At 38.9% G+C, this 27421-nt stretch overlaps 2 protein-coding genes across 2 annotated transcripts; one reads left to right on the top strand and one right to left on the bottom strand.

Annotated features, from left to right (window-relative positions):
* Nucleotides 1–195: 195 nt before the first annotated feature.
* LOC6565265 (pre-mRNA-splicing factor ATP-dependent RNA helicase PRP16) lies at nt 196–27168 on the top strand. Its single transcript, XM_001990998.2, has 5 exons — nt 196–2144; nt 2467–2660; nt 24723–25635; nt 26216–26357; nt 26431–27168. Exons 1-5 carry the CDS (start codon nt 269–271, stop codon nt 27026–27028), a joined length of 3723 nt encoding a protein of 1240 aa, XP_001991034.1. The 5' UTR covers nt 196–268; the 3' UTR covers nt 27029–27168.
* Nucleotides 4389–9352, bottom strand: LOC6565099. Its single transcript, XM_001990999.3, has 4 exons — nt 8151–9352; nt 5675–5853; nt 5408–5512; nt 4389–4710 (listed from the first exon to the last, which is right to left on the bottom strand). The coding sequence occupies exons 1-4, from the start codon at nt 8716–8718 to the stop codon at nt 4615–4617; spliced, it is 948 nt and encodes a 315-aa protein (XP_001991035.2). The 5' UTR covers nt 8719–9352; the 3' UTR covers nt 4389–4614.
* Nucleotides 27169–27421: the final 253 nt, after the last annotated feature.

The raw sequence follows: 27421 nt of genomic DNA, 5'->3' as shown, positions 1-27421 counted from the left end.
AGTAGGTGGGAAATCGTATACCTTAATCTCAGCTTAATATTAATATTACATAATAAGAACTATTAATAAAAGTGTAACTAGTCTTAATTAGCTGGTTTATAGTTGTTTAACGTGTAATAATTGCAGTCAGCATCTTTGCAATTGTTGTTGCAATCGATAGCTATCGGTGCGCTCAGTTTATATCGATAGTTTGCCAGCTCTAATGTGAAACGCGCATGAACGTATTTGCGCTAAACAAAAGAAAACCCGACAAACGCATAATATTGGCATGTCTGAGGATGATGAGGCAGGCGTGCATCGCTTGGAGGGCACCACGGGCGAGGAGCTGCGCGGCGGCCTGGTGCTCAAAAAGCCAAAGGATGGCTGCACCAGCGGCAGCTTTAAAGTACCGCAGGGCTCCCTGCTGGGCCTCGACAAATTGGCCGCGAAGCGACGGGCCGAGAAGGCTAGAGCCGAACGCCTGATCTCATTTCAGGATAGCGAATATGACGACGGCGGTGGCACAGCCTCCAGCACAATGCCCACAACGCCCAACGCCAGCGAGTTCGCCTTCAAAAAGCCGGACACGAAAAGCTTCGAGAAGCTGAGCCGTCAGCTGCGCGAGCACAAGGATGAGACACCCTCGCACACGGGCGGCGTATCAGAGAAGGCGCGCGAACGCCTGCGCGAGCACATTCAACGAGATCGGGATCGCCACAAGGGCGCCGTTCGCAAATCGTCGCGCGATGACTCAGAGATGAGGCGAGACCGCGAGAGAGAGCGCGATAGGGAGCGTGAACGGGACAGACAGCGTCGCGGCGATGAGCGACGCAAGCGGGCACGCGACCAAGACCAGGAGCGTTACGGCGGACGAGACGTTAGACGTCGTGACCGGGATCGAGATCGAGACCGAGATCGTTCCATGTCCGAGCGCAGCTTGCATACACCCAGGGAGCCGGGCACACCTGGTGGTGGCGCCGGCATCGGCAGCGTGTCTAATAGTTCCTGGGATGATGACGATGCCGAAGGCAGCAGCAATCGCAAGTCCGATTGGGATTTTCCAACGCCACGCGGCGCTGGTTCCGGTTCTGGGTCTGGCGATTGGTCGGAACGAGGTGGCAGCAGTCGCAGTCGCAGCAGCCGGAGTCACAATGCAGCGGATGATACGACGCGTGCGACGCCCGCTCATCGCTACAATCAATGGATGCACGATCGGAAGCGGAGCGGCGCCACGCCCTGGACAGGTGACGCCGAGTCCCGGGATCTGTGGGAGGAGGAGCAGCGGCGTCTCGATCGCGAGTGGTACAACATTGACGAGGGGTACGACGACGAGAACAATCCGTTCGGTGGCACCACCAATGCCGAATACTTTAGCCGCCGCGAAGAGCAGCTGGAGCAGAAGCGCAAGAAGCGCATCAGTGCCCAACAGCGCCAGAATAATCGGGACAATGAGCTGTGGGAGCGGAATCGTATGCTCACCTCGGGAGTCGTCACATCGATCAATGTGAGCGATGATTTCGATGAGGAGGCGGTGGAACGTGTCCATTTGTTGGTGCATCATATTGTGCCGCCGTTTTTGGATGGTCGCATTGTGTTCACAAAGCAGCCGGAGCCGGTGGTGCCCGTCAAGGATCCCACCTCCGATATGGCGCTGCTGGCGCGCAAAGGCAGCGCCCTGGTGCGCAACTATCGCGAGCAGAAGGAGCGTCGCAAGGCGCAGAAGAAACACTGGGAGCTGGGCGGCACCAAGCTAGGCAACATTATGGGTGTACAGCGGCCGCAGGACGAGGACGATGCCAAATATGATAAGGACAATGACACCGCTGACTATCGCAAGGATCAAAAGTTCGCCGATCATATGCGCGACATGCAGGACACCAAAAACGGTGGCGGCAAAAGCGAATTTTCGCGCAAGAAAACGATTGGGGAACAGCGTCGCTTTCTGCCCGTGTTCGCCTCACGCCAGGAGCTGCTGAACGTCATCCGGGAGAACTCGGTGGTGATCATTGTCGGCGAAACGGGCAGTGGCAAGACCACACAGCTCACCCAATACCTGCACGAGGATGGCTACAGTCAGCGTGGCATGATCGGATGCACTCAGCCGCGTCGTGTCGCCGCCATGTCCGTTGCGAAGCGTGTCTCCGATGAAATGGACACACAATTGGGTGCGTACTGTTTACAGTACAGTCAATCAATATAGATATATACATATATATATATATATGCGTACATAATATATACATAATCTGTTGGATGTAATTATCTATCGAAGTTTTTCTCCCTGATAATGATCCTTCCTCATCTAATATTCCCATTGCCGACTGCTCTGGATTCTTCTGGCATCTGATAACCTTGAGTCTTTTCTTTTGATAGTTATCATTAAATATATATTAGTTTCATATGTATAAACAAATTTAGCATTTCGAAAACTTGCAAAGGTTTCAATTTCAATTCAACTAACTAAATAATTCAAATCGTATTTTGCAGGCGAGGATGTTGGCTATGCGATCCGTTTCGAGGATTGCACCTCGGAGAGCACCGTCATCAAGTATATGACCGATGGTATTCTATTGCGTGAGAGCCTGCGCGATCCGGACTTGGACAGCTATGCGGCCATCATTATGGACGAGGCGCACGAGCGTTCCCTATCAACGGATGTACTCTTCGGATTGCTGCGCGAGGTGAGTTTCACCTGTGCTCTGAGATCTGCGCAACTCTGGTGTGTTGCCTGTTGAGTGTGGTGTATTTGATGTTTAGTGTGGTGTGTTTTCTATTTCAATTCAATTCAATACCCTCGCAAATATATATTGCATATAATATAATATTGTAGGCAAGCGTGCAATAATTTAGGGGACTCTTCCCGATCCGACCTAATATATATATATATGTATATCATCATCAATAGCGAGTCGATTTGTCTGACTGTTCCGATGCGAGGAGTATTCCAGTTGAAAAGTTATCTTGGGAAAATCTTAAGTATCAAAAATATTCTTATCTGAATCTGTTTACTAAGATATTCCGACAGGAATTATTACTTACAAGGTTTATAATGATTATCAAAGTCCAACGGATCACATAATGGTATGCAATTACCGACGTTGGTACTATGGGTATTACCTTACAGATTATCTGTTTTTTTTTTTGTTTTGGTATTGGAATTTGTGTCGCTTGGAAGTTACATTTACTTATTTAGTATTTCGTTTGTTTGTAATCGATTCAATGCAAAATAGATTTGCATTTTTCATTTGTGAATATTGCTAAATGATCTGCCAACTGCTGTGAAAATAGAGAGCAATTTGAATTAAAAAAGGAAAAGTTTTGTGATTGATGAAATAAAACTAGTTGTTTTTGTACGTTGATAAACATTTAATAATATCCAAATATAAAGCATTTTACAAACGTTTCATATTCAAAATTGCCAAATTGATGTATGTATATCGGTATATTATATATAAATATTTTATAAATCGCTTAAGGGACTAAAACAAAAAGTACACATGTTTGTATGCAATCGTATGTTTATATCTATGGTTATATTTCACTTACAAACTAACTGCATGATTGTAGCTACAATTACGTAACGTCGCGTTACGTCACGTAATGCATGAATGTATGTATATTTTGATGAATTCGGGTGTGCGTGTGTGATGAATTTTAAGAATTTTCGTTCATTTTGCGACGCACAAAAGTATGCTACAAAAGGTGTTGAGCAACACTATGCGCGTCATTATTTTTTTTTTTTTATTTTTGTTCAGTATATATTTGTTTTTGAAATATTAATGTGTTGCGACTGCGTTACATCGAAAAGAAAACAAAAAGAAGAAATTAGAGTGCCTGTATATTATTTATTCCTATTGCAACATAATAATCTAATATAGTAGGCGTATATCAATAGTTATCATAATACATAATATTAATGACAATGATATCATAATCATCTTAATTATAATAATAATAATAACCAAAAAAAAAAAAAACAACAAATTGTTAATAAGTCTTTTCAAATTTCACAGTGTGTCTCTCTCTCTGTCAAAATATACAAATAGAAATACAATTCGTATTGTTTTAAACACATCTTTGTGTTGCATATGTAAGTGTATATTGTAGCTCAAGTTGCAACAGCAAAAATGTACAAAAGTCAGGTGTCTTTGTGTGGGTCGGGGTGTGTGTGTGTATGTGTGTGTGAGTGAAATGCACGCTGTTTTGGGCCACCTTTGTTGTTGTTTGTATATAATTTATCATTTATTCTAATACTGCTAACGAAATAAAAGTAACAATTTTAGAGCCTGCTCTCTCTCTCTTTATATATATATATATATATATATATGTGTATATATATGTATATATGTATATATATATATGTATATATGTATATATGTATATGTATATATGTTTTCAATAATGAAGATACATATGTTAATAAATATATGTATTTGCATTTGCTGTTGTTTGTCGCCGCTGTTGTTAAACATGAATTATCTTATCACAATTTGCTTTGGATTTTGTTTGTTTCTCTGTCTTTCAGCAGAACAATTTAAAGCAGTATGTACGCATGTGTATGTGGCTGTGTGTGTGTGTGTGTGCACACATATATGTGGAGAGTGTATTTGTGTGTGTGTGTGTATTTCGTGTTAGTTACTTTGAGTGAGAATAGTTTTTTTGCCTATTATTGTGCACCAGCAACATGCCCGCATTCATGCCAACGCTGCCCCATTTCACGCACTCCGACATCTGCAAGATATAGGGATTACAAGTAGTAAGATTTGCATTTTTGTTGTTCTTGTTGTTGTTTTTCTGATTTGTTTTTGTTGTTGTTGCATACATTTGCTGCTATCCAAAATGCCATTAATGAAATGATTCGTTATTCGTTATATAGTTTTGAGTTTCACATTCAGATCAGTCGACAGTCAGACAATTACTTAATGCTGCTTGCGTAATATATATATACACAGACATATATGTATATATAAATATATAAATAAATAAATATATATATATATATATATATATATATAAACGTATATAATTTATTATGTATGCAGATGAATCTGATTAACATAGATCAGCCAGCTCTCAGTCGAATGCTTTCACACACACATACATAATATGTACATATGAATATTTAATGATATTTAACATGATTTGTTGCTGTTTTGTTGTTTTTGTTGTTGTTGTTACAATTGATTTTCTTTAGTGTCAGTTGGCCAAAAACGATTGTGCGTGTGTATGTGTAAAGTTTTTGCTGCTGCAACTGCTGCAACTATGCGTGTGTGTGTCGGGGTTGAGGATTAATTTTGTGTGTGGCGGGCATTTGGAATATACATAAAGTTGTGTGTTTCGTACCTATATACAATTAAAGAGTATATAGATAGGTGCAAACTTATCAGTTGATCAAATGCAGCAGCACGTGATTAGCACTCGTGGTTACCTGTCGCTTGCGCACATCCTGCTGGCGACTGCCATAGCGGCACCAGTACACAAAATGCTTATTGTTGTTCCACAGACTCTGCCTGGCCTTCCGCGCCAGCGACACCTGTCCAAGATAAGATAACAAATGTTCGTTAGAAATGTGATGGATGATGTTATGTGTAAATACATATCTATGTATATATATATATATATATATATATATATATATATATATATATATATATATATATATATATATATATATATATATGTACATAACATCTACCTGATTGCGTATGTCCTTTTCAATATGCGGCGTTTTTTCCTTGTCTGCGAAATTATTAATGCGTAACTCCCAGCCATGGCTCCAAATGTCGGCCAATGACATTTTGATCAGTTTGTAAGTGCCATTTTCGCGTATTTTCACAGAAAATATTTCAATGGTTTCCGGTTTTGGTTTGTTGTCTGTCGAAACATTGCAAAATAAAAAAAGAGCAGTTGCGATTAATTTAATTTCAAATGAAACAGGTGCTTTCCGCATTATTGGCGCCTCCCCTTCAATTGATTCGTTGCAGCGCAATTTATGCATGCATTATTCAACACTAGCTTCGCATTTTAATCGATTGCTTTTAGCGATTTCGATACAAATGGATAGATGCACATTTCCTATGCAAATTGTTGAAATCCTCATGCAATTTGCATTATTTTCTATACATATGTTTGCTAATACTATTTCAAAAATGAATGTAAGTCAATTCAAAGGGACGTTAACTGTATATTTATAATAGGCATACATATATACATATATATATATATACGTATATATATGGTATTTGCTACATGTAAATACCAAAATCCAAGAATACTGTTGTCGAGCAAATTATCTCTTGATTCCTTTCAACTGCTGTTAATTGAATAGAATGCAAATAAAAATAAAATGTACGACATTTCTTTAGCTCCTTATTATTATATATATCAATTGTATTATATACATTATAATTTGCATCTATAATTTAGAGTGTCTAGCATTAGATGTTTTTCTGATGACATTGGCTTAAAGCTTCTATAATTGACATCGTTGATGTTTTCACACTTGACAGCTCCAATTTGTTGTTGGTATTTTAATGGCTTTGAATATTTTCCATGCCCATGTTTTAGTGTACATCTGTACATCAGCATATATTTCGCCATATGCTGCAATTGTGGGCCGTGTGAAAATGAACAATGGGAGGTGGCAGAAGAAGAAGGAACCACTTGAAATGAGCTCATTTACAGATTGCTCATAAATTGCGTTTACACAAACACACACACATATACATACATCGGTACTGCCGTTGTTCATCTTTTTTTCTGGTTCATTGAACGCATTACAAAGTGGCACCTGTTGAGGCTCAGCGATAAGCCGCATCCAAGCGAAACTGATAAGTGCTATTGTTGTTGTTGTGACGTCATCCAGTTGGGTTACGTTACATACAAATTCAGATTGCATATTTTCTGTATTTATACGCCCACACAAACACACACACACAGTTAACTGTTATACAAGTGGCATATATTGAAATATGATTATTATTCGACTAGCGATACAAACATAACAAATAAATGCAGCCGGTGTGCGTATATCAGTATGCATGGTACAGCAAGTTGTTTAGCGATGTCAACAATAACATGGAGGATAATCACGACATGGCATGCGACAAAGAGCAAAAGCTTTAGCAATTGATTGTTATGCACACCCCCAAATGCAAATACAAATACAAACACCCACCGCACCACATATGGTGGTGAGTTGTTGACTGCACGAGATGCAACAGTCGTGTGCGCCGTGGTGAATGCCGATGTTTTCGTCAAGCTTTGAGCAAAGAGCAAACACTTGAAGAAGTTCACCACGCATCACAAGACTGAGACTTTTACTGGATGAAATAGAGAGAAAAAAGCTGTATGCGTGACTAAAGGCACATGATGCTGCTGCCGCTGCTGCCTATGTCAAGGCGTGCATTGTCCAAAGTTTTTTTTTTTTTTTTAATTATTTGTTTTGTTTACATTTTGTACTTGCGCTGCGCACACATTTGTAAGTAACTGGAATGTTCTGGCAGCTGTCGGCGCAGCATTGTGAATGGTCATGTTGCAGTAGCAAATGGGAGAGCGATTTAAAAGCACAGATTGTGTATGTATATATATATATATATATATATATGTGTGTGTGTGTTTGAGTACGTGCGTGCGAATCGGGACGTCGCAAATTAAGCTGCTGCTGGCGCTGCCTGGCGCTTTATTTTGCTGACTCTTGAAATCTAAGGTGAGCAGTGCGCAGTGTTATTTGTCGGCCGCACTCGACAATATTGGCGTTGTTGTTATCTTCGATAAGATAAAAAGAGTGCTGCATACAAAAACATTGTACCATATACTGCGAGACACTGTACATACACACACACTTACACATGTATACGAATTATTGCTTTTATTGAATGTCATTTTGAAATATCAGCATTTGTCGAACTTGTGAGATTAGCTTAATTGCTCTGACGTCTATAGCTCTTTAATTAATCATCAAGTGTATGTACTACAAAATAGCTCCAAATAACTTCAATTATAAGAAATATGTACTTCTAGCGAAAGAGAGCTTAATTTTCAACGGCGGAAAATGGCGAAATTGTAAACAACCGTTCGAAATGAGCTTTTCACTCTCTCTCTCTTTTGCTCTCACTTGCGCTTCCTGCATTTGCACTTTGCACTTGTGCATTTATTTTGTTCGTACTCACCTTTGGCCACTTTGCAGAGTACGATGCCGAACCACGACGCCACCGGCGTCTCATTCTCGTCCTGCGTTTCGACAAAGCTTATGCTGCTGCTGCCGTTGCGTGGTATAATCAGTGGTGGGGCCAATGTTAGTGGTGGGCAATCGATGTCCAGTGAATCGACATCGCTGGCAGCGGCCGCTGCTGCGGCGGCAGCTGCTGCTGCTGCAGCCGCTTCGGCAGCGGCGCTGCTGCGCACCTCCACAATGAAGCCGCACTCGACGACGGCGCAGAAAATGCGCTGTTCTTCGGGTTTGAACCATTTCGATTCGCGCAGCTTTTGTACGGCGACGCTGCTGCCAAATGTGGCGTTCACATTGGCGCCGACGCTCAGCTTGTGTTGGTGGTGTTGCTGCAGCGACGGTGGCCAATTGGATGTGGGCGAGCTGGGCGCCGATTGTGAGTAGCCGGCGCTGCTGCTGCTGCTTGAGGGAGGCGAGGCCATTGCCGTTGCTGATGTTGCTGCCTGATTGTTGTGACCCTGCAGTGGCCACCATTTCAGTGAGCTGACAAAACTGTTTGATCGGTTCATTTTGTGGGCGTATGGGGCGCTTTGGGGCGTGGACTGTGTCGTTGCACACGCGCGGGTAACTTTCACTAATTCACACACACTCACACACTTGCAGCAGCGCGCGCGCGATTGTCGCCTCTTTGTTGTTTTGCTTTTCTTTTTTACTCTTTCCAATGGGTTTCTTGTTGCTGTTGTTATTGTTGTTGGGTTTGCTTATCGCTTTGTCTTGGTGTTCGTCCAATTTCGTTTGATCCAATTAGAATTTCCTTTGTTTTTTTTGTACAAAACAATAAATAAATAATAAAAAAAAGCTCGGCACGCGTGCTCTGCACTAGCTATGAAAAATTGTGCTGCTTGCAGCAGCCAAATAACAATTAAAAAAGCACACAAATTTTGTGTTTCAGTAAGAACAATAAATAATAATAACAAAAGTCTGTGCTCGAGGGGGGACAGTCTGTGAAGTCTTTCGCTGGTTTATTTATTGTTTTGCTCTGGTCTGGTTTCTCTCTTCTTTTTTTTGTCTTTTTCTTCTTTTAATTGTATTTTCTTTTCACACAGCGGTTTTCATTCGATATGTTCGTGTTTTTCGCCTGAACGCCGTTTGTTGTTGTGTTTCCGTATTCGCTTCTGCTGCTGTTGTTGTCACTGCACCGCAAGAGACTCGAAAGCCAAATACCAGCATGGGAAAGGTTTATTTATAACCAAAGCCGGTTTCGTTTTGTCAGCTAGCCAACGAGTCGTCGTCGGCTGCGTCGTCGTCGGCAGCGTTCGCTCTTTTTGTGGTGGACTTGGCATTCTCTCTCTCGCGCGCTCTCTGCGTTTGTCGTGGTGAGTTACGTTGCTGACCCGCCGTTGTACCCCTTCCCTGTTTTGGCTACGGGCTTGTTGCACGTTCCGTTAGGCATTGCGCCTTATGTTGCTTTACTCTTGTTGTTTGTTGTTACATTTTTGTGATTTGTTATCGCTTTAATTGTATTTGGGATATCATTTTAATTACGCTATCATCGCATATGCAGTTACCAAATCGCTAACCTGACGCCGATGACGACGTCAAGCATGACTGCGACGTTGACAGCGCTTGCGACGGCAGCAGAAGCACCAGCGACATCACTCGCTGCCTGCTGACCTTCTTTTTATTCTTATGAGAAATGTATATCGTTGAATTTATTGTTAACGTCGTAGTTTTTGTTTTTGTTGTTGTTGTTATTATTATTATTATTTTCGTAATTGCCTCCGCGCCCTTCACACAGTACGCATACAAATATATACATATGTACATAAATACATACTTACGTCACATGTCAGGCCGTCCCGAAAAAAAAGCACGAATATGATTGATTTATTTTATTATGAGATCTTGTAATCATTGCATTGTAGTGCCCATTGTTGATAATGCTGATTACCTCTGATACCAATTGATCATAAATACATACATAAAAAAAATGTACCCACATAATACATTGATTTTATAATAACTTCCCAAAGCTCAGAGTAAAATCAGTTTTGATAATGAAAATCATACAAAAGCTAATTAAGTCCAGTGCATATTTTGTCGGAATCCATTCTATTCTATTTTATCATTTTATTTTATACTAACTTGGTAAGTTTTCTCCCTAGAAATATGCCCCTAAATCTTATGTAGAGAGAATTCATCAATCAAAATTCTTTATATTGTTTGCAAGGGTATTTAATCGTCGATAACATGCAAATGTATACACACACACACACGCACACGCATACATTTGTACAAGTATCAAGTGCACTGCACAAAAAAGAAAGAAAAAACAAAAACAGAACTTGTGAAAATCTAACAAACATGCGAAATTTAAGTCCAAACAATAAAATAAAACTTTTTGTTTTATTTTTTTTTATTTTGTCGATTTCCTAAATGGTTCACAGTGCGCTAAAACGTCTATAAAATGTGCACCGGGCTTGGAATTGATGTATTTATGTATGCGTGTATGTTTGTAAATTGCCTTTCAACTCTGCCTCTGATTCTAGAAACATAAATAATATGTATGTGCATCTGAACATGCAATCTATTCATATACACACCTGGACACTAGAATAGGAGTGATGACAATAACTTGTGCATTTTTTGATCTGGCTTAAGATATTCATTTGCACATTTATTTCCTAATGTGTGTCAATATGCACAATATGCTGGACAGTGAAATCGGTGCAAGCTGCATAAAATGAAGACAACTTTAATTTCTCTATTGATTTCGTTTGTAAAATGTAAGATTTAAATATGTATTCATTATAATAAAGGCTTTAGTGAGTTATCGAATAGCATTAAATGAGCCAAGGACTCACTACAAGGCTAAGGATCGAAGACAAAGTGTAAGCTCTAAGATCAAGGGAAAAATGTACAATTACATATAATACATAGCTACATTAATTGGACGGTTTCAGAACTTCTCTACAAATGCTCTTAAGTCGGAAAAAAAACAACAAAAAGCGAGTTCAAGAAAACTTTATCAGCAACCGATAATCGCATGGTGTTGTTGGCTAAAAGTGATCCTTTTGAGTCATCAAGAGCGGATGCAAGCGAAATTGGAAATGTTGCCCTCGCAACAACTACTCGACGGCGATTAGGGAATGCGAACTTAACTTGTAGAACATTCAGTAAAGTTCCTTTGGTTCGAACTGTAAACTTTAAGATGGGCAAAAACTTCGCATTAGTTCATAAAGACACAGCATTCTCTGAACCAAATTATTATCTGCACACCTATTTTACTGTCCAGATGTGTATGTATGTATGTAGCCAGTACCATACCAAGTATGGGCTAAGGATTAATCACTGGTCAAGGACGGACAATAGTCCATAATCACATTATCGAGAGGCCGTACAAAACCATATCGCAGATCGATATTGTCGAGCAGAGCTTCAAAGGGTCGTGTCATAGGCATGGACACCAGGCAAAGACTGTTTGTCAGGCTTGCGAATTTTATCCGTGACTCTTCGAGGCACCAAAAGCTCCCGAACACACACAAACACACATACACACACACACACAAACACACACATACACACACATGTACGCTTAGACGTACCAAACTTGGTTTGTTGATTTGGACGTCGTCGTCGTTGTCGACGACAATTAATATGACCTATTAAGTTGCCAAAGCTTAAAACTGGGCCAAGTAACGGCGACTGCGATGCTAACAGCGATGCCAACTGCAACGCTGCTGACGTTGCTATGTTTTTTTCATTTTGTTTTGCTTATTTTTGGTATGCATTACTTATTTTATTTTTATTCCATTTTCAAGTTTTTCATTTTCGAGGCCATGACAACTACGGCATATTGTTTGTAACGCAAGATATGAGATTTTTTTTTTTTTTATGTTAAGATTGTATCTTGGAAGCGAATTTTAAGAATTACAAATTATTTTTTTGTTTTACGCAGATAGAAAAACTTGGGCTTGGGATTGTATTTATCTTTTCTATTTATTTTATTTTAAGCTAAAATTATTAAAATTAAAAATGAAAATTAAATCCAGCTGAAATTTATTCCATGAGGTATATTTAAATTTTCTATTATTCAATTAACAATTTATCAATACTAATCAGTCTGTTCTTACACTTATACTGTTGCGGTCAAAGTAGTATAGTATAGCTGCTCCTCAAAGCGGTTAATAAAAATATAACTAATTTTATGGTGATAAAATCGAGAACTCTTCAAAATTAAGAAGAATCGAATTCTGCCAAAAAATTATGTAAAATACAATTATTTTTCAAAAACTATGTACATGTCATATATTGTTCATGGAAATATTCATTATTATTCTTCTGCTATTGTACACATATACAATATTTTTGTTTGTTAATAAGTTTATAGCTACAGTGGCTTACAGTTCATTTCGGGCAGTGTCTAGAAAAAATTTTAAAGTGCTATAAAGTTTAAACAAAGAAACAAACGCAAAATGTTTAAATGCCAATTTGTTTTATGTTATATCACGTTTGAAAAGGAAGCTTCAGTTTTTATTAATATATTAATTAATTAACTAAAATTAGTCAAAACTTAAAACATATCCAAAATACATGTTACAGTTTTTTTGGAACAGTCTTGGAAAAGTAACATATTAGGCGTATAAAAACTTAAATAAGGATGTTAATACTTAGAATGATATCCTTTAGCCTTAATAACTCCCCTTAACCTATTATTCATGGAAGATACCAGCTTCCGGGTCGTTTCTGGACTGATTTTGCTCCACTCATCCAGCAGAGCATTCTTGAGATCGGATCTGTGATTCCGGATGTTATTTTCCAGCAGAGCCCACAAATTTTAAATAACATTTAAATCTGGAGACTGGGCCTGTGGAATTATCTTATGGGGGCAGTTCCAGATATGCCAGGACTGTACTAATCCGGACTTATGCTTGGCTTTTGTCCTGGTCGTTGTCGTGGTAGAACCGGAAAGTACGTCGGATTCCTAGCTTCTTGGCACTTTGGAGTAAATTTTCCTTGAATATATTGAAATACACACTCTTGTCCATTGTTGTTTCAAAAAACACCAAATTTCCCACGCCGGCTTCCGAGATACATGCCCATACCATGACACTTCCTCCGTCGTGCTTGACTGTTGCCTTTAGGATTTTGGGATTCAGCTCAGTATCGGACTGTCGCCACACATAATTTTGTCCGTCTGAGCCAAAAATGTTGAATTTGGGCTCATCTTCAAATATAAATTTGTTCCAGAACTCCAAATCCTTGTCCAAGTGGGTTTTGACGAATGCCATCCTAGTCCCTTTATTTTTGGCGCTTATAAAGGGCTTATTCCGTGGTACTTGGGCATTAAAGTCATGGTTGCGCAGAACCCGGCGCACAGTTTCCACACTGCACTTTTGCCCCATTTCGTCCTCCATCTGTGGAGTCAGTTTTGGAGCCGATAGCTTGGGGTTTTCCCTTATTTTCCTGATGATCCTCCGCTCTTCCTGTTCGGTGAAAATCTTGTTTGGTGCATTTCTGCCCTCGTCCTCTATCCGATTTTCGTCGACGAAGAGTCGAATGATGTTGAATACAGTTGTGGTGCTTAGATTTACCATTTTAGCTATTTGGCGATGTGAATATCCAATCTGGAAGTGTTCCAGGATGAGATTCCGTTGCTCAATGGTAGTCCGTTTGTCCATAGTCCTTGTTGGCTGGTGGCACCCGAGATGCAGGATATAACTAAACTGACTACGAAGGATTGGTCTATTTATTCCAAAAATAATCATCCCGGCGAAAAAAATCCGGGTTTTATGGCACCCAGGTGTCCATAATGCCACTGCCCGAAATAAAATGTAACCATAATTTCAGGTACTTTTTTACATAACCCGGCCTAGCCGGCGGGGAAACCCCAGTTTATGGGGGTCATATATTCATTATGGTGGTTAATATATGTACCTGCCACCGATCTTTGGAATTTTTGAAAAATATTGGATAATTTGTTAATGGCAGGCAATTAAAATTTTTGCTAGACACTGCCCGAAATGAACTGTAACACACTGTATGTCATCTTTTAATGTTTACTTATATTATTATCGCTAATCTGACTGGTATTCACATAAAATTTGCATAATATTTTACGCATATTTTCATATTTTGTTTAACATTTTCTAAATCATATGTGTGCAATTCTATTGTTGTGACCTCAGCTGTATGTATCGTAATATTAATTTCAAGACTTAAGACATGAGCATTTTTTGTTCTCCAAGTGTTAAGACGGTGTAAAGAGTATTTCAAGTGCGGTACGATAACTAAAGCGCTTCTTTCTCGATACTGTTTCAAGTTTTTCATTTAGTCAAGTATTTTACAGTCGTCGTCTATATTGTTGTTGTTGTAGATGTTGCTATAAATACCCGCAGCTCTGCAACTTGTTGTTGTTGTTTCTGCTGTTTGCCATGTTATTCTCCATATCTATTTTTAGTTTAACCTTGTCGGGCAGTTGGGTAGCATGTCAAACTGAGGGCCGAGAGGGGAATATAGCAGGCTAATGTGTAGAGGGAAAGGTGAACAGAGAGAGCGAGAGAGAGAGAGAGAGAGAGAGTGTTTGATAGATCGCGTTGCGGATGAGGGAAGGGGGGATGAGGTGAACATGATTATGCCAAGTCGCATTTTCGCTGCCAATTGACTATTGCGCTGCTCAGTTGGACAGCGTTTAATTAGCTTGCTGAACAGTTTGCACGTTTCTATTTACATAGTTGCCATAACTGCAGCAACGGTCTGAAGCACATCTTTCTATATCTATATATCCTCTCTATCTCTCTCTCTCTCGGTCTCTCGCTCTCTCTGTCTCCTCCCCCCTCCCCCAACATATCACTTTATTGCACTTTCTTCTCATTGTTTTGAATTATTGTCTGTTCTTTTATTTATTTATTTATTTTGTTTCTTTTGCGAATTGCGCAATCAATCATATCTCTGGTCGTTCCAAGCTTAGGCGTAGGTCAGTGCCCAAAAACATACAGACAGACACATAGTATGTTCAAATGCATACACATTCGACCGCAATAACAGTATATGTACACAGATAGCCACGCACACACACACACATACACGGAGAGAACAAGCACAACCACTAAAGAATAACCATAACAAGTGGCAACAGTTTTATTCGCATGCAGAAGATTTAATGCCCTATCGTATAATTCACATATATATAGTATAAGCTACTTGCATATAGTGTGGATAGTAGCTGATTTATATTATTTGGCTTTTTTTTAATGTAAAAATGATGTTGTGCACTACAGTTTATTGGATATCTCGTTGAGTCTATTCGCCATGCAGATGATTTTCACTTATCCGGATTCGAAGTCGGATAATCGATCTCCATCCGTTTTCGAAGCAACGCAAATAGTGTATTCAGATATCGTTGTGCTTACCATTTATTTATGCTTTTGTTTTTTTCTTTCCCTCGCATATTTTGCGATTGCGAGTGTGCATTGTTTATCTATTGTTATACGTATACATACGTATATGAGTACATACTTAGATATATGTACAAATATCTGTGTGTATGTTTTTCAATTCGCATGCATACAAACATTGCTCTCCTTATGCACTTCGGGCTGGCTGTCTATTTGAGTTGTTTGTGTACTTTTCAATAGACTATGAACTTTGCAAAGCCACCTGTATTTGTTTATATTTTATTGACCAACCTGATCAATTGGGCAAGTGGCAAGTGGCATTCGGCATGTGGCGTGCGGTGCATAAATTATGAATGATGAACGAAAGCAAAATTAACTAAAACAAATTAATAGACTGTCAAATTTTGAATAATGAGCTCGAAAGCTATTTATCTACATACATATTTATTTCATATCTGTACTATCTACTATGTACTATTGAATGCGTTCAAGAAAAACTCGTTTTGCTTGCGCTCTTTTTTGTGTTAGCTTCTAAGTCATTTCGTCTTAAAGGCTTCGGCACTTTGCAGCAAATGCCCCGTCGATATCGGGGCATAACCGGACTTTGGTCTCATGTCAAAACTTCTTAAACCTATTTCCGTTTTGGTTTTCGCTTCGTTGCGTTTCTTTGGTGGACCAACCAGCTTTAAGTAACCATGCCCCAAGTAAAAGTCAAAGCTAAAACTAACTCGAGGAGAATGCATTTCACACACACATTCTCATTCAATTGGGAATACATTAAGCTTTTGGAAAAGCTTTCCAACAATCAACCTGTTTTAGTTTTAGTTTTAAGGTGCAATGGATCCATCGTAGCTTGATCTGAGTGAGGTGAGCTTTCTGTAGCATAGCTTTCTGCGAAAGCCATTCGATCTATGCAAGTGAGTGAGAGAGTGAAGGAGACAGCTTCAGGTCTGACATAAAGATTGGCATTAAAAGTCAAGCTTCTGACGACCACCTGTCGCAATCGATTGTACTTGTATATGTGTACATACACACACACATATATATATATATATATATATATATATATATATATAAACATATAAATAAATATCTGTTTGTAATCCTAAACCGCCACAGTTGACGTCGACGTCTGCGTCTGCGTCTGCGTCTGTCATTTGCTCTGCTTAGCTATTTTTAGATTATCATAAAACGCGCGCAGCAATGCGAGACAAAACAGCAGCCGCAATAACAGCAAACAAGATGAAAAATTGTAAATAAAATTTGCAAAAGCAAATCGCCGATGAGTTCTTCCTGTTGCCTCGATTTGGGATTGTGGCTTAAATACCTACGTATATGTAAGCGTTGGCGGAAAAAAAGGACTACTTTCAGCAGCTGTTGCTCTTTGTTGTTGTTGTTGTTGTGGGACGACGATCCCAGTAAATAAAATAAATTGAATCGAAAATGCTGCTAACCAAGCAGATGGGCATTTATATGCATGTATGTATGGGTGTATGTACGTGTATGTGTGTAATTTCAAGATTGAAGCTTCGTCCAACCCACTCCCACCACTACTGCAGCATTAGTCCCACTCATACTTTCGTTTTAACTCGCTCGCGCTCTCTCTCTCTTCTCTCTCGGTATATGTTTTGCCTGTGCTGCGCTGCTTGGTGTTATTCACCTTCGGCATCGGCAGCGTCCGCTACTTGGATAGCGCTGCTCATAACTCGTTTTGCGGCTTCATTGTTTGCCTTCGCCCGTTTATTCTGCCTTACAAATAAGCGGATAAAAACAAAATATGCAAAAATCGTCGACCATTGATTGCTGTTGGGTATTGTTGGTATTTTTTTGTGTCGTTTTGTCACGGCATTTTGTTTATTTTTGAAATGTATACATAATTCGCATTGCGATTTTTTTGCTTTGTTTTTTTTTTTTGGCTTGTGTTTTGCCTTATGCCTGCATTCTTGTGTGCCTGTCTGTGTGTGTGTGAGTTTTGTTTACATCTTATTGTGGATAGTTTTGCCAAAAAAAATATTGTTTTTATTACTGACTACGTCATAGCGACGTTGCCACACCTCCAAATAGCAGCAGATAAAACTCACCACAGCGGCAGCGCTGCGTTGCTCTCTCAAACTGAAAGCTTAACGCTCTGTCACCGCAAAAGCTGGCTGCCTACAAGTTGGGAGCCTGCACCGATAAATTGTAAAATTGCTTTCGTTTAATTGTACTCAAAAACAACAAAAACAACATCAACACCCGCTACCACTCAGTTCATCAGACTTACGAAAAAGCTCTTCCAACTCACCCATTCCGGCATTTTGCTATGTAAATGCACTGAAAATTGCATGCGGACATCAATTACATGGGTAGACATATCACATACATACATACATACATACATACACACATACATACATACATACATACACACATACATACATACATACATACATACATACATACATACATACATACATGTATACATACATACATACACACATCGATTTGGTCGCTGGCGCCGTTTACAGAAAAAAAAACAAAACAATTTATGTACATGCATACATTGTGTTGTGTATGTATGCATGTAGAATCGCTATTATTTCAAATATCGAAGTTTCAATACTCTTGACAAATTTAAAAATTCATAAATCTTGTTATTGGACTAAAACTTGTTTGCTGACCCACAAACTGAACTGATCCGACAACTTCTAGCTCATATATGTATGTAAATGGCATATTAACCAGATCCTCGGCTTGATTTAGAGTGGAATTCGGTTCTTCTGGCGCTAAATTATAAAAGTTGAGTCGACTAAACAATGAATGATTCTGTCAGCTAAAATGAACACGATTACAGACAATGTATATTTCGTGATATAATTATAACGGTATAATTTGCCTTTAAAGGGAACATATGCTCATATTTATTTAATATGTATATATATACATATAATATATATATAGTAAATATATATATATATAGTAAATATATATATATAAATATATATATAAGCAATCATGAAAACATAACTGTTAGGATATATTTACAAATATGTTCTTTTTCTTATTTTTTTCTATATCTTATCTATCGATAGTTATATTTTTTGTAGGTATTTTGAAAAAAGTGTACTCGTTTAGCTGTATGTTGAATACAATTCTCATGTTTCCCCGTTTATCTGGGTCGTTATCGTTGTTGTAATATTTATTGTATTTCAAGGCATTAAATCAAGAAGATGCCAAGAGGGAATTACTTGACGTCCGACCTTCCTGTCTCAAGATCAAGTGCACAACTCTAAACGATCTGACAGCTGATTTCATGTTACAGTATATGTAAACGTCTCCAATACAATATACAATACAGATGGGTAGATATATACATAACATACAACATGTATATGTAATTGCATTTCAATCAGTTTGAGTTTAAGTGACCCACATAAATTTATAATTTGTTTTATGTCCTTCATTAATCAATATAGCCTGTCATATTTTGTATCTATATATTTATATACATTTATGTACATTTATCATATTGTATTGCTTTACACAATTGTGTTTTCTTTTCTGATAGGCCGCTGATATCTGCATATGTACGTATGTGTGTATGTACATATGTACATATTTTTGATTGGGCCAATTCTTGAGATATTCAACTGAGATATTCGTTGGCTTTGAGCCCATCAGATAATACAAACGACAAATATATGTATATATACATATTTATATATTTAATTTGTTTATTTCTTTTTATTTTGCATTGTAAATTTGTTTGAACTTTTTGATTGCCAGAGCCGCATGCGATTTCCTGCTAGATATGATGAAGTATGTTATATACAAACAAACAAACAAACGTATTATATTTTACATATTATTTATATTGATTTATAAATAATATACACAAATATATGTGGATGTATCAAGTCAGTGCACTGCACTACATAGAAATCAGTATTCACATTATCCGCTTTACAACAAATATCGCTTGTAAGCTTACTGCTGTCAGGCACTGTGCGAATGATGTGAATAACACATTGTTGTCGAAATCGAACTGCATCTGCAAAATTTATACAGTATGTCAAGAAAGTGTTTGGACACGGGTAAAATGTATATTTTCTAACTTCTTTTATTTATGACTTATGTTTTTCTTCTTAATTTTCTACTAATAAGTGGACTTTTTATAACTATTAAGCAAAAATATTAACAAGATTCATTCATTTAAACAATTGTGAAATTTAAAAAACCAAAATTATACATTCTTTGGACTGTCAATAAAGTGTTTGGACAACGGCTGTTTGCGATTTAGCAATTCCCTTTTATGCCGATCCCGTTAGAAATGAGCGATTTTTGTTTGTCTTGCCTTTCGTCTTTGACCTCGGCAAGCATATTCTGTTAAAATTTGTCAGTGCAAGATCATTTCGCAAACAAAAGTCAATCTAAAAAATAACAGCATTTGATTTGGCAGGGAAAATTGGCATATTATTATGTAAGGATCTGATCCATTATAGGATAGTTTTAGAAAGATACCGGTTTCAATGATTCACATTAAATGAGGCACCTGCTCAATCGCATCACGGGCCAAAGGAAACCGCTTTTCAGTACTAATTATTGAAGCAGCTAGCTCACTGTTTAACGGGACACATTTCTTAATCTATCCTGTAATGGACCAGATCAAAATTTTGGGGATTACCTATCACTATTCTTAATAATATCCCTTAATCTCTCTCAGTCTACCTCTTCCGGGCACACACATTTGATGGTTGTCACATTATTTGCTCGGAAGTGGCTCCCTTATAACTAGGACACTCCTCCAAGGAGTCTACACATTAATTCATTCGACAATCGATCGGTTTCCCAATCTGGGGGCTATAATATAACAACGCGGAATTCAATAGATAATATTTTTCATAATTTCACAATTGTTTAAATGAATGGATCTTGTTAAGTTTTTTGTTAAATAGCTTTAAAAAGTCCATTTGATAGTAGAAAGATAAGAAACAAAATAAAAGTCAATAATAAAAAAAGGCTGTTTTTGCTAAAGAAATGAGGGAATATGATTTTTTCCTGTGTCCAAACACTTTTTCGACATACTGTACTTAATCACAAATACGTAAGTACAAACATGTGCACGTATGTATGTATGTACGTATGTATGTATGTATGGGCTTATGTAAATATTTCGACTAAAGTCACAAACTTAAGTCAAGTGGCTCACTGGCCGCATTATCGCTATCAAGATTGATATAGTACTACATTTCACAATAAACACAAACAGAAAGCAAAGAACAGGCGTGCTCTCGGCGACAGAGCCCGACCAGAAAATACCCTGTAGCCAGCTTTTTAATGTACATATATTCCAAATTTGAAGTCGTCAGCTCTTATAGCCTTCAGGGTACAATCAACGGATCGATTTTTATCGATTTTAGTGAAATCGATTGCAGTGAAATGGAATACGAGGAATTATATTAGGCCAAACTTGGTGTCTCTTGCCTGAATCGTCTATGACACCAGATAGACAGACAGACACCTCATTATGGACGCAAATAATTAAACTCTTCAATAATATACATATATATCGTATATATATCTTATGGTATCCAAGATGTTTTCTTCTGACGTATCACATTCAAATTTGCACAACTTTTGACGCATGCTTAACGGCTACAGGGTATAAAAACAAACTCATAATAAAATACATACCGATATACATTTGAACATTCGTAAAATCAGCTACGTAGCTCTAGAAATAGTATCAGTTAAGACATATGTGTATGTATATATAAAAGTGGGTGTGACCACAGCAAGTGATTTGCCTTAGTCAGTGTTAGTCACAGCTAATCCATCTGACAAAATATCGTGATCCCCAAAACCGAACCATCTGCCATTGACTCAAAGTGAAGCTCATATTATAAACTGGCTTATAACATCACTCAAGCAAAATCTTGGAAACACGATTGCATTTGATTGCTTTTTAATGTTAATCGGGTGTCACCTTTACAATTTTTGTATGTTTTCGTCCTCACTTCTTAGAAGAAAAATATTAATCATCACATTGATGCTTTTTTCAACTCAACTCCAAGAAATTTCAAAAGCAAACGGACAAGATTTCAAGTCATTTTACTCGTTTGTTTTTGTTTAGTATCCTTTCGATATCAGATACTTTTCATAATCGACTTTATACACATATGCATACATACACACATACTCATGCAGATTTCTCCTGGTCGAGCTCTCTCGATTAGAGCATTCTTACTTTTTTTTTATCGCTCCTTATGCAAGCTAGTCTATCGGATTTCAAGCTTTGTGGGTGGAACTTGAAATATGTATAGATCGTGTAATATGGGGATTTGTCGAAACTTTGCACAAATAAATGTGGCTCGTGTCGTGATTCGAATTCTCAGGTGAGACTCTCTATCAAAGACTTGAAAATGGCAATCAACTTTTGCTAAGCGCCATAAAGATATTCGGACTAAACTCACTGGATACGAGTGTTATTATGCTAACAATTTTGCCAAGATTAGATTTACTAGACGTAATCATCGCCGTAATCAAGATTGTAAATGACTCACATATATATTTATATCTACATCTATATATATATATATATATATATATATATATATATATATATAAATGTCTATTTATTTGTACTCAAGTGGGATGCAATTTGTTAAATTTGAACTTGAATCTCTAAGTTAATGTCACTTTCGAAATATTGTAAATAATAAATAAAATAATAAATAATACAAGAACAACGTTTATAATGCTTTTTATCTCAGTTGTGCTCAGGAAACGGTCTAATTTGTGTTACTTAATATCATAAAACGCTGCCATTTTGCTTTAAATCGATTTTCCTTTTATATATATTTATTTTAGATTAAATGAAGTTTTTGCAGGCTCTGAAACATATTGCAAAACGTCCATAATATTTTGAGCCACAAATCGATTTCATTTTGTGATTGGTACATTTGGATTGGTACATTTTGATGTTTATATGTACATATGTTTTTAAGTGTCATCAATTCCATTATAGTGAATTTTGACCAATTTTGCTCAAGTTCTGTCTTTGCTCCTCCATTTGCCATGCACTATTTATGCATTGTATTGCATTGTGTTGTACATACATATGTACATCACTACACATACATCTATCAATGTACATATGTATGTACCATAAAACTGTTGCATATCAAAGTGCTATCGTTATTGCCATGGATGGGACACATCGTTCGATGTTCATTTGGTGCTCGGCTTCAGAGATATTATTGAATCAGTGCGTTGGCGTTGAAGCAACAGCTCCAACGGTATCATAGATTATTTACTCCCTATATGCAGATACTCACATATAAACTATAGGTACATATGTATGTATTTGTGGGCTTGTCCCCCACCTCCTCCTCCGCCACCTCCTCTACGCTTCAATCGCATTGCAAACTAATGCGCAATTTGCTTGTTAAGTTGCCCATGACTCAAAATGTTTTGCTCGCTGGCTGGCAATACGAGCTTTTTTATTGTTGTTGTTGTTGGTGTTGTTTTTTTTTTTGCTATTTGTTCTTTTTGCATGCACAAAATGTCAGCCCATGCTGCCTGCATACACGTACAGCTATCAGATACTTGTGTATACAGAGCACACACACACTTCGTACAAGGTACAGGATCTGCTGCACGTCCTCATCAGAGGAAAGTTGCATACGTGAGTCGCAGCATGTTCTGCTGCCACCTCCCTGGGCTGTTCTGGCCACCCAAGCACCCAAGCACCTAATCGGATAAACTCACTTGTGCGTCGACTGAGAGAAATCGTTAAATCGCTTGAGTCGCAGCCGAAACGATACAGAAGCGCTCTCTCTCGCTCTCTCTCTCCATTTCTCTCTCTTCCTCTCTCTCTGTCTTCGTCGCTATTGTGCGCGTCGTGTGTGTGTGTGGTGAGTTTCGTGCTGGCTGAAATTCAACACAGCACCAGTCAGTCAGGCAGGCAGGCAGGCAGGATATGCGACTGCATGAATTTTGCCAGATACAAACACTGCTCAGCTCAAAGCTCCGAGGCCGCTGTTCGGGATTTGGGTCATGCTCATGCATCTGGCCATATACTAAATACGCCACGCTGGGCCTGCGGGTGAAGCACCTGAACCAAGGCCATCGAGTCAAGCCTTAAGCCTTATGCGTAGAATGCTCTAGAATGCGTTCATACTTCTTGCTCTCTTCAGCTGTTCCTCATACATACATACAAACATACAATCATACAAACATACGAAAATACAAACATACAAACATACAAACGTACAACATACATACAAACATACAGTTGCGGTCAAAATAACAGTAGTGCTCTTTCGCAAAGCATTTAATACAAATATGACTCATTTTATTTTGTCCAAATCGAAACCTCTTCAAAATCTTCAATATGACTGAAAAATGCAATTGTGCAAAACAACAAATTTTTGGTTTCTCATCTGGGAATGTTTTAAAATACTAAATACCATATATTTTTCTTACTTTTTAGTTGACATTAAATAATTAAATAGATACTATATCATATGAAATATACCCACCCATCATATGTAGTTGTTAGAAATATTATTTAGCCACAGGGAAAGCTGAGAATACTTATATAATAATAATATAATAATTTATTAAGAATAAATATAAAATAAATAAATAATAATAAATTTAAAGACTTCATTTTTGTTGTTAATAAATTTTATAGCTGTGCCGACTTTTAATGTTTACTTATCTTCAGTATTTATTGCGTGTGTTTAAACACAATTTTCATATTATTTGAACTGTATTTGAACTATATTTAAAATATTTTTTTTATTTCAACATTTTCCATTTTCCAAAAAATATGTGTGCACTACTATTATCTTGACCGCTGCTGTACATACATATACATATACATGTACATACATGCATGCAATTGGCCGCAAACAATTGACAATTGATAAATGCCCTTTTCCACTCTTAATCTGGTCAATAGAATTGGCTTAAGGCCAAAGCGATTTACATGTGAAATTATTTCTCTTCTATTTTTCTCTACACGTAATTAGTTTAAATATTCATTTTGAATTTTATATTGATGGCAAACTCAGTCGGTGAGGATTAGTTGAAATGTGTTTTAAAGTTGTTTTAAAGTTGTTTAAGATTTTATGAATATCTAATTGCTTACTCTCTCTGACACTCTATCTCTGTCTCTGTCTGTTTTGTAGATTGTGGCACGTCGCCATGACCTGAAGCTGATTGTGACGTCGGCAACGATGGATTCGACAAAGTTTGCAACATTCTTTGGCAATGTGCCGACGTTCACCATACCGGGACGGACCTTTCCGGTGGATGTGATGTTTAGCAAGAATGCGTGCGAGGATTATGTGGAGTCGGCGGTGAAGCAGGCGCTGCAGGTGCATCTGACGCCCAACGAGGGGGACATGCTGATATTTATGCCCGGCCAGGAGGATATCGAGGTGACGTGCGAGGTGCTCGAGGAGCGCCTCAGCGAGATCGACAATGCGCCCGAGCTGAGCATATTGCCCATCTATTCGCAACTGCCATCGGATCTGCAGGCGAAGATCTTCCAGAAGAGTGCCGATGGGGTGCGCAAATGTGTGGTCGCCACAAATATAGCGGAGACATCGCTAACCGTTGACGGCATCATCTATGTGATCGATTCCGGCTACTGCAAACTGAAGGTCTACAATCCCCGCATCGGCATGGATGCCTTACAGATCTATCCCATTTCGCAGGCGAATGCCAATCAGCGTTCGGGTCGTGCCGGCCGCACTGGTCCCGGCCAGGCGTATCGCCTCTACACCCAGCGACAGTACAAGGATGAGCTGTTGGCCCTCACCGTGCCGGAGATACAGCGCACCAATCTGGCCAATACGGTACTGCTGCTCAAGTCGCTGGGCGTTGTCGATCTGTTGCAGTTCCATTTCATGGATCCACCGCCGCAGGATAACATCCTCAACTCGCTGTATCAGCTGTGGATATTGGGTGCACTCGATCACACTGGCGCCCTGACCACGTTGGGTCGACAAATGGCCGAGTTTCCACTGGATCCGCCACAATGCCAGATGCTCATCGTTGCCTGTCAAATGGAGTGCAGCTCCGAGGTCCTCATCATTGGTGCGTCCACTCAATTAAGATTCTATATATACCCCTGAACAGAAGCTGGCCAAAGGCTAAGATAACTTTGATAACACTCTGATAACTATCTAGGTTTGGTCGCAATTTCACATTCAAGTTTCACGTCTCAAGATTCAAGAATATCTTCATTTGGGATATGCTATACATATATATATATATATATCTGTATCATACATGCTAATGAGTTTTGGTAATCGGTGAGTTTTGCTTAGGATATGCACATTCCAAATGTAATGTTTATTCCTGAATGCTCTCTCAAAAATGTTATCAGCATTTTAAGTGTTGTTTTTATAACAAGATTTCATCCGATAGTTCCTATGACAGATGCTGCTGACTGCAGCAAAACGATGGATCTGTTTTAATAATCAAATGCTGAAAGATAATTTGCTACCCTCTGCAGGAACAGCATTTTCAACAGATTGTTCCAAAATGGCAACATAATCTTCGATATACAGTTCTACGTATCAAGTTAGCAACCTTAAAACCTCAAAAGAAATTCAGAAAAACAGATTGTGATCTAAACGTTGGGTTCATGTTTTTGCTTTGTTTTTCTTTTCAGTTTCCATGTTGTCGGTGCCATCGATATTCTATCGGCCCAAGGGCCGCGAGGAGGAGGCGGATGGTGTGCGCGAAAAGTTCCAGGTGCCCGAATCGGATCATCTCACCTACCTCAATGTCTACTTGCAGTGGAAGCAGAACAAGTAAGCAACACTTTTCTCTCTCTCTCTCTCTCTCTGTCTAATTCACTCGATGTATCTCTGTCTCGTTCTGTAGCTATAGCTCCACATGGTGCAACGAGCATTTCATACACATCAAGGCGATGCGAAAGGTGCGCGAGGTGCGTCAGCAGCTAAAGGACATTATGACGCAGCAGAAGATGAACGTGAAGTCGTGCGGCACCGATTGGGACATTGTGCGCAAGTGCATCTGTTCTGCCTATTTCTATCAGGCGGCACGGCTGAAGGGCATCGGCGAGTATGTGAATCTCCGAACGGGTATGCCCTGCCACCTGCATCCGACATCGGCGCTTTATGGACTGGGCACCACGCCCGACTATGTTGTCTATCATGAGCTGATTATGACCGCCAAGGAGTATATGCAGTGTGCCACTGCTGTCGATGGCTATTGGCTGGCGGAATTGGGACCGATGTTCTTTTCGGTCAAGGAGACGGGACGCAGTGGTCGCGACAAAAAGAAACTGGCCGCCGAGCATCTCAAGGAGATGGAGGAGCAAATGTTGCAGGCCCAGCACGAGATGGAGGAGCGTAAACAACAGGCGGCCCAGCGCGAGGAGCAACTGGCGGCCAAGCAGGAAATCGCTACGCCAGGCAATGCAACGCCCAGACGGACCCCAGCTCGCATCGGCCTCTAAGATCTAAGAACATTATTATCATTATTATTGTGTATTTCAATTTCGAGCATATGTATGTATTTGGACTTTTCCAGAAATTTCATTATGACCTGGATTAATGTTAAGCTAAATAAACCTTCCTGTCCTTCTAACATGTAAAATATGTGTCTTTTAAGTACGGGAACAGGTTAAGTGTAGAGTTCATTTGGCTATACAAAATTCTTCGATACTGCATCAGTATTTTTCAGGGCTCAAGGAACGTGTCAAAAGTCACCAGGGAGAAATATAAAGCATACGTTTGTGCGATCAATAAAACTCGAAGCTCCAATGCGATATCAATCAGATCAAAAGTGGAATAGCATACTTTGAGGATTGAACAAAGCTATTTTCCGAAAAATGACTCGAATCCGGACA

Source organism: Drosophila grimshawi, unplaced genomic scaffold, assembly GCF_018153295.1.
Source record: "Drosophila grimshawi isolate 15287-2541.00 unplaced genomic scaffold, ASM1815329v1 contig_1006, whole genome shotgun sequence".
Taxonomy (NCBI): domain Eukaryota; kingdom Metazoa; phylum Arthropoda; class Insecta; order Diptera; family Drosophilidae; genus Drosophila; species Drosophila grimshawi.
The sequence above is the reverse complement of the archived record's forward strand: the minus strand, read 5'-3'. Positions and strand labels throughout refer to the sequence as shown.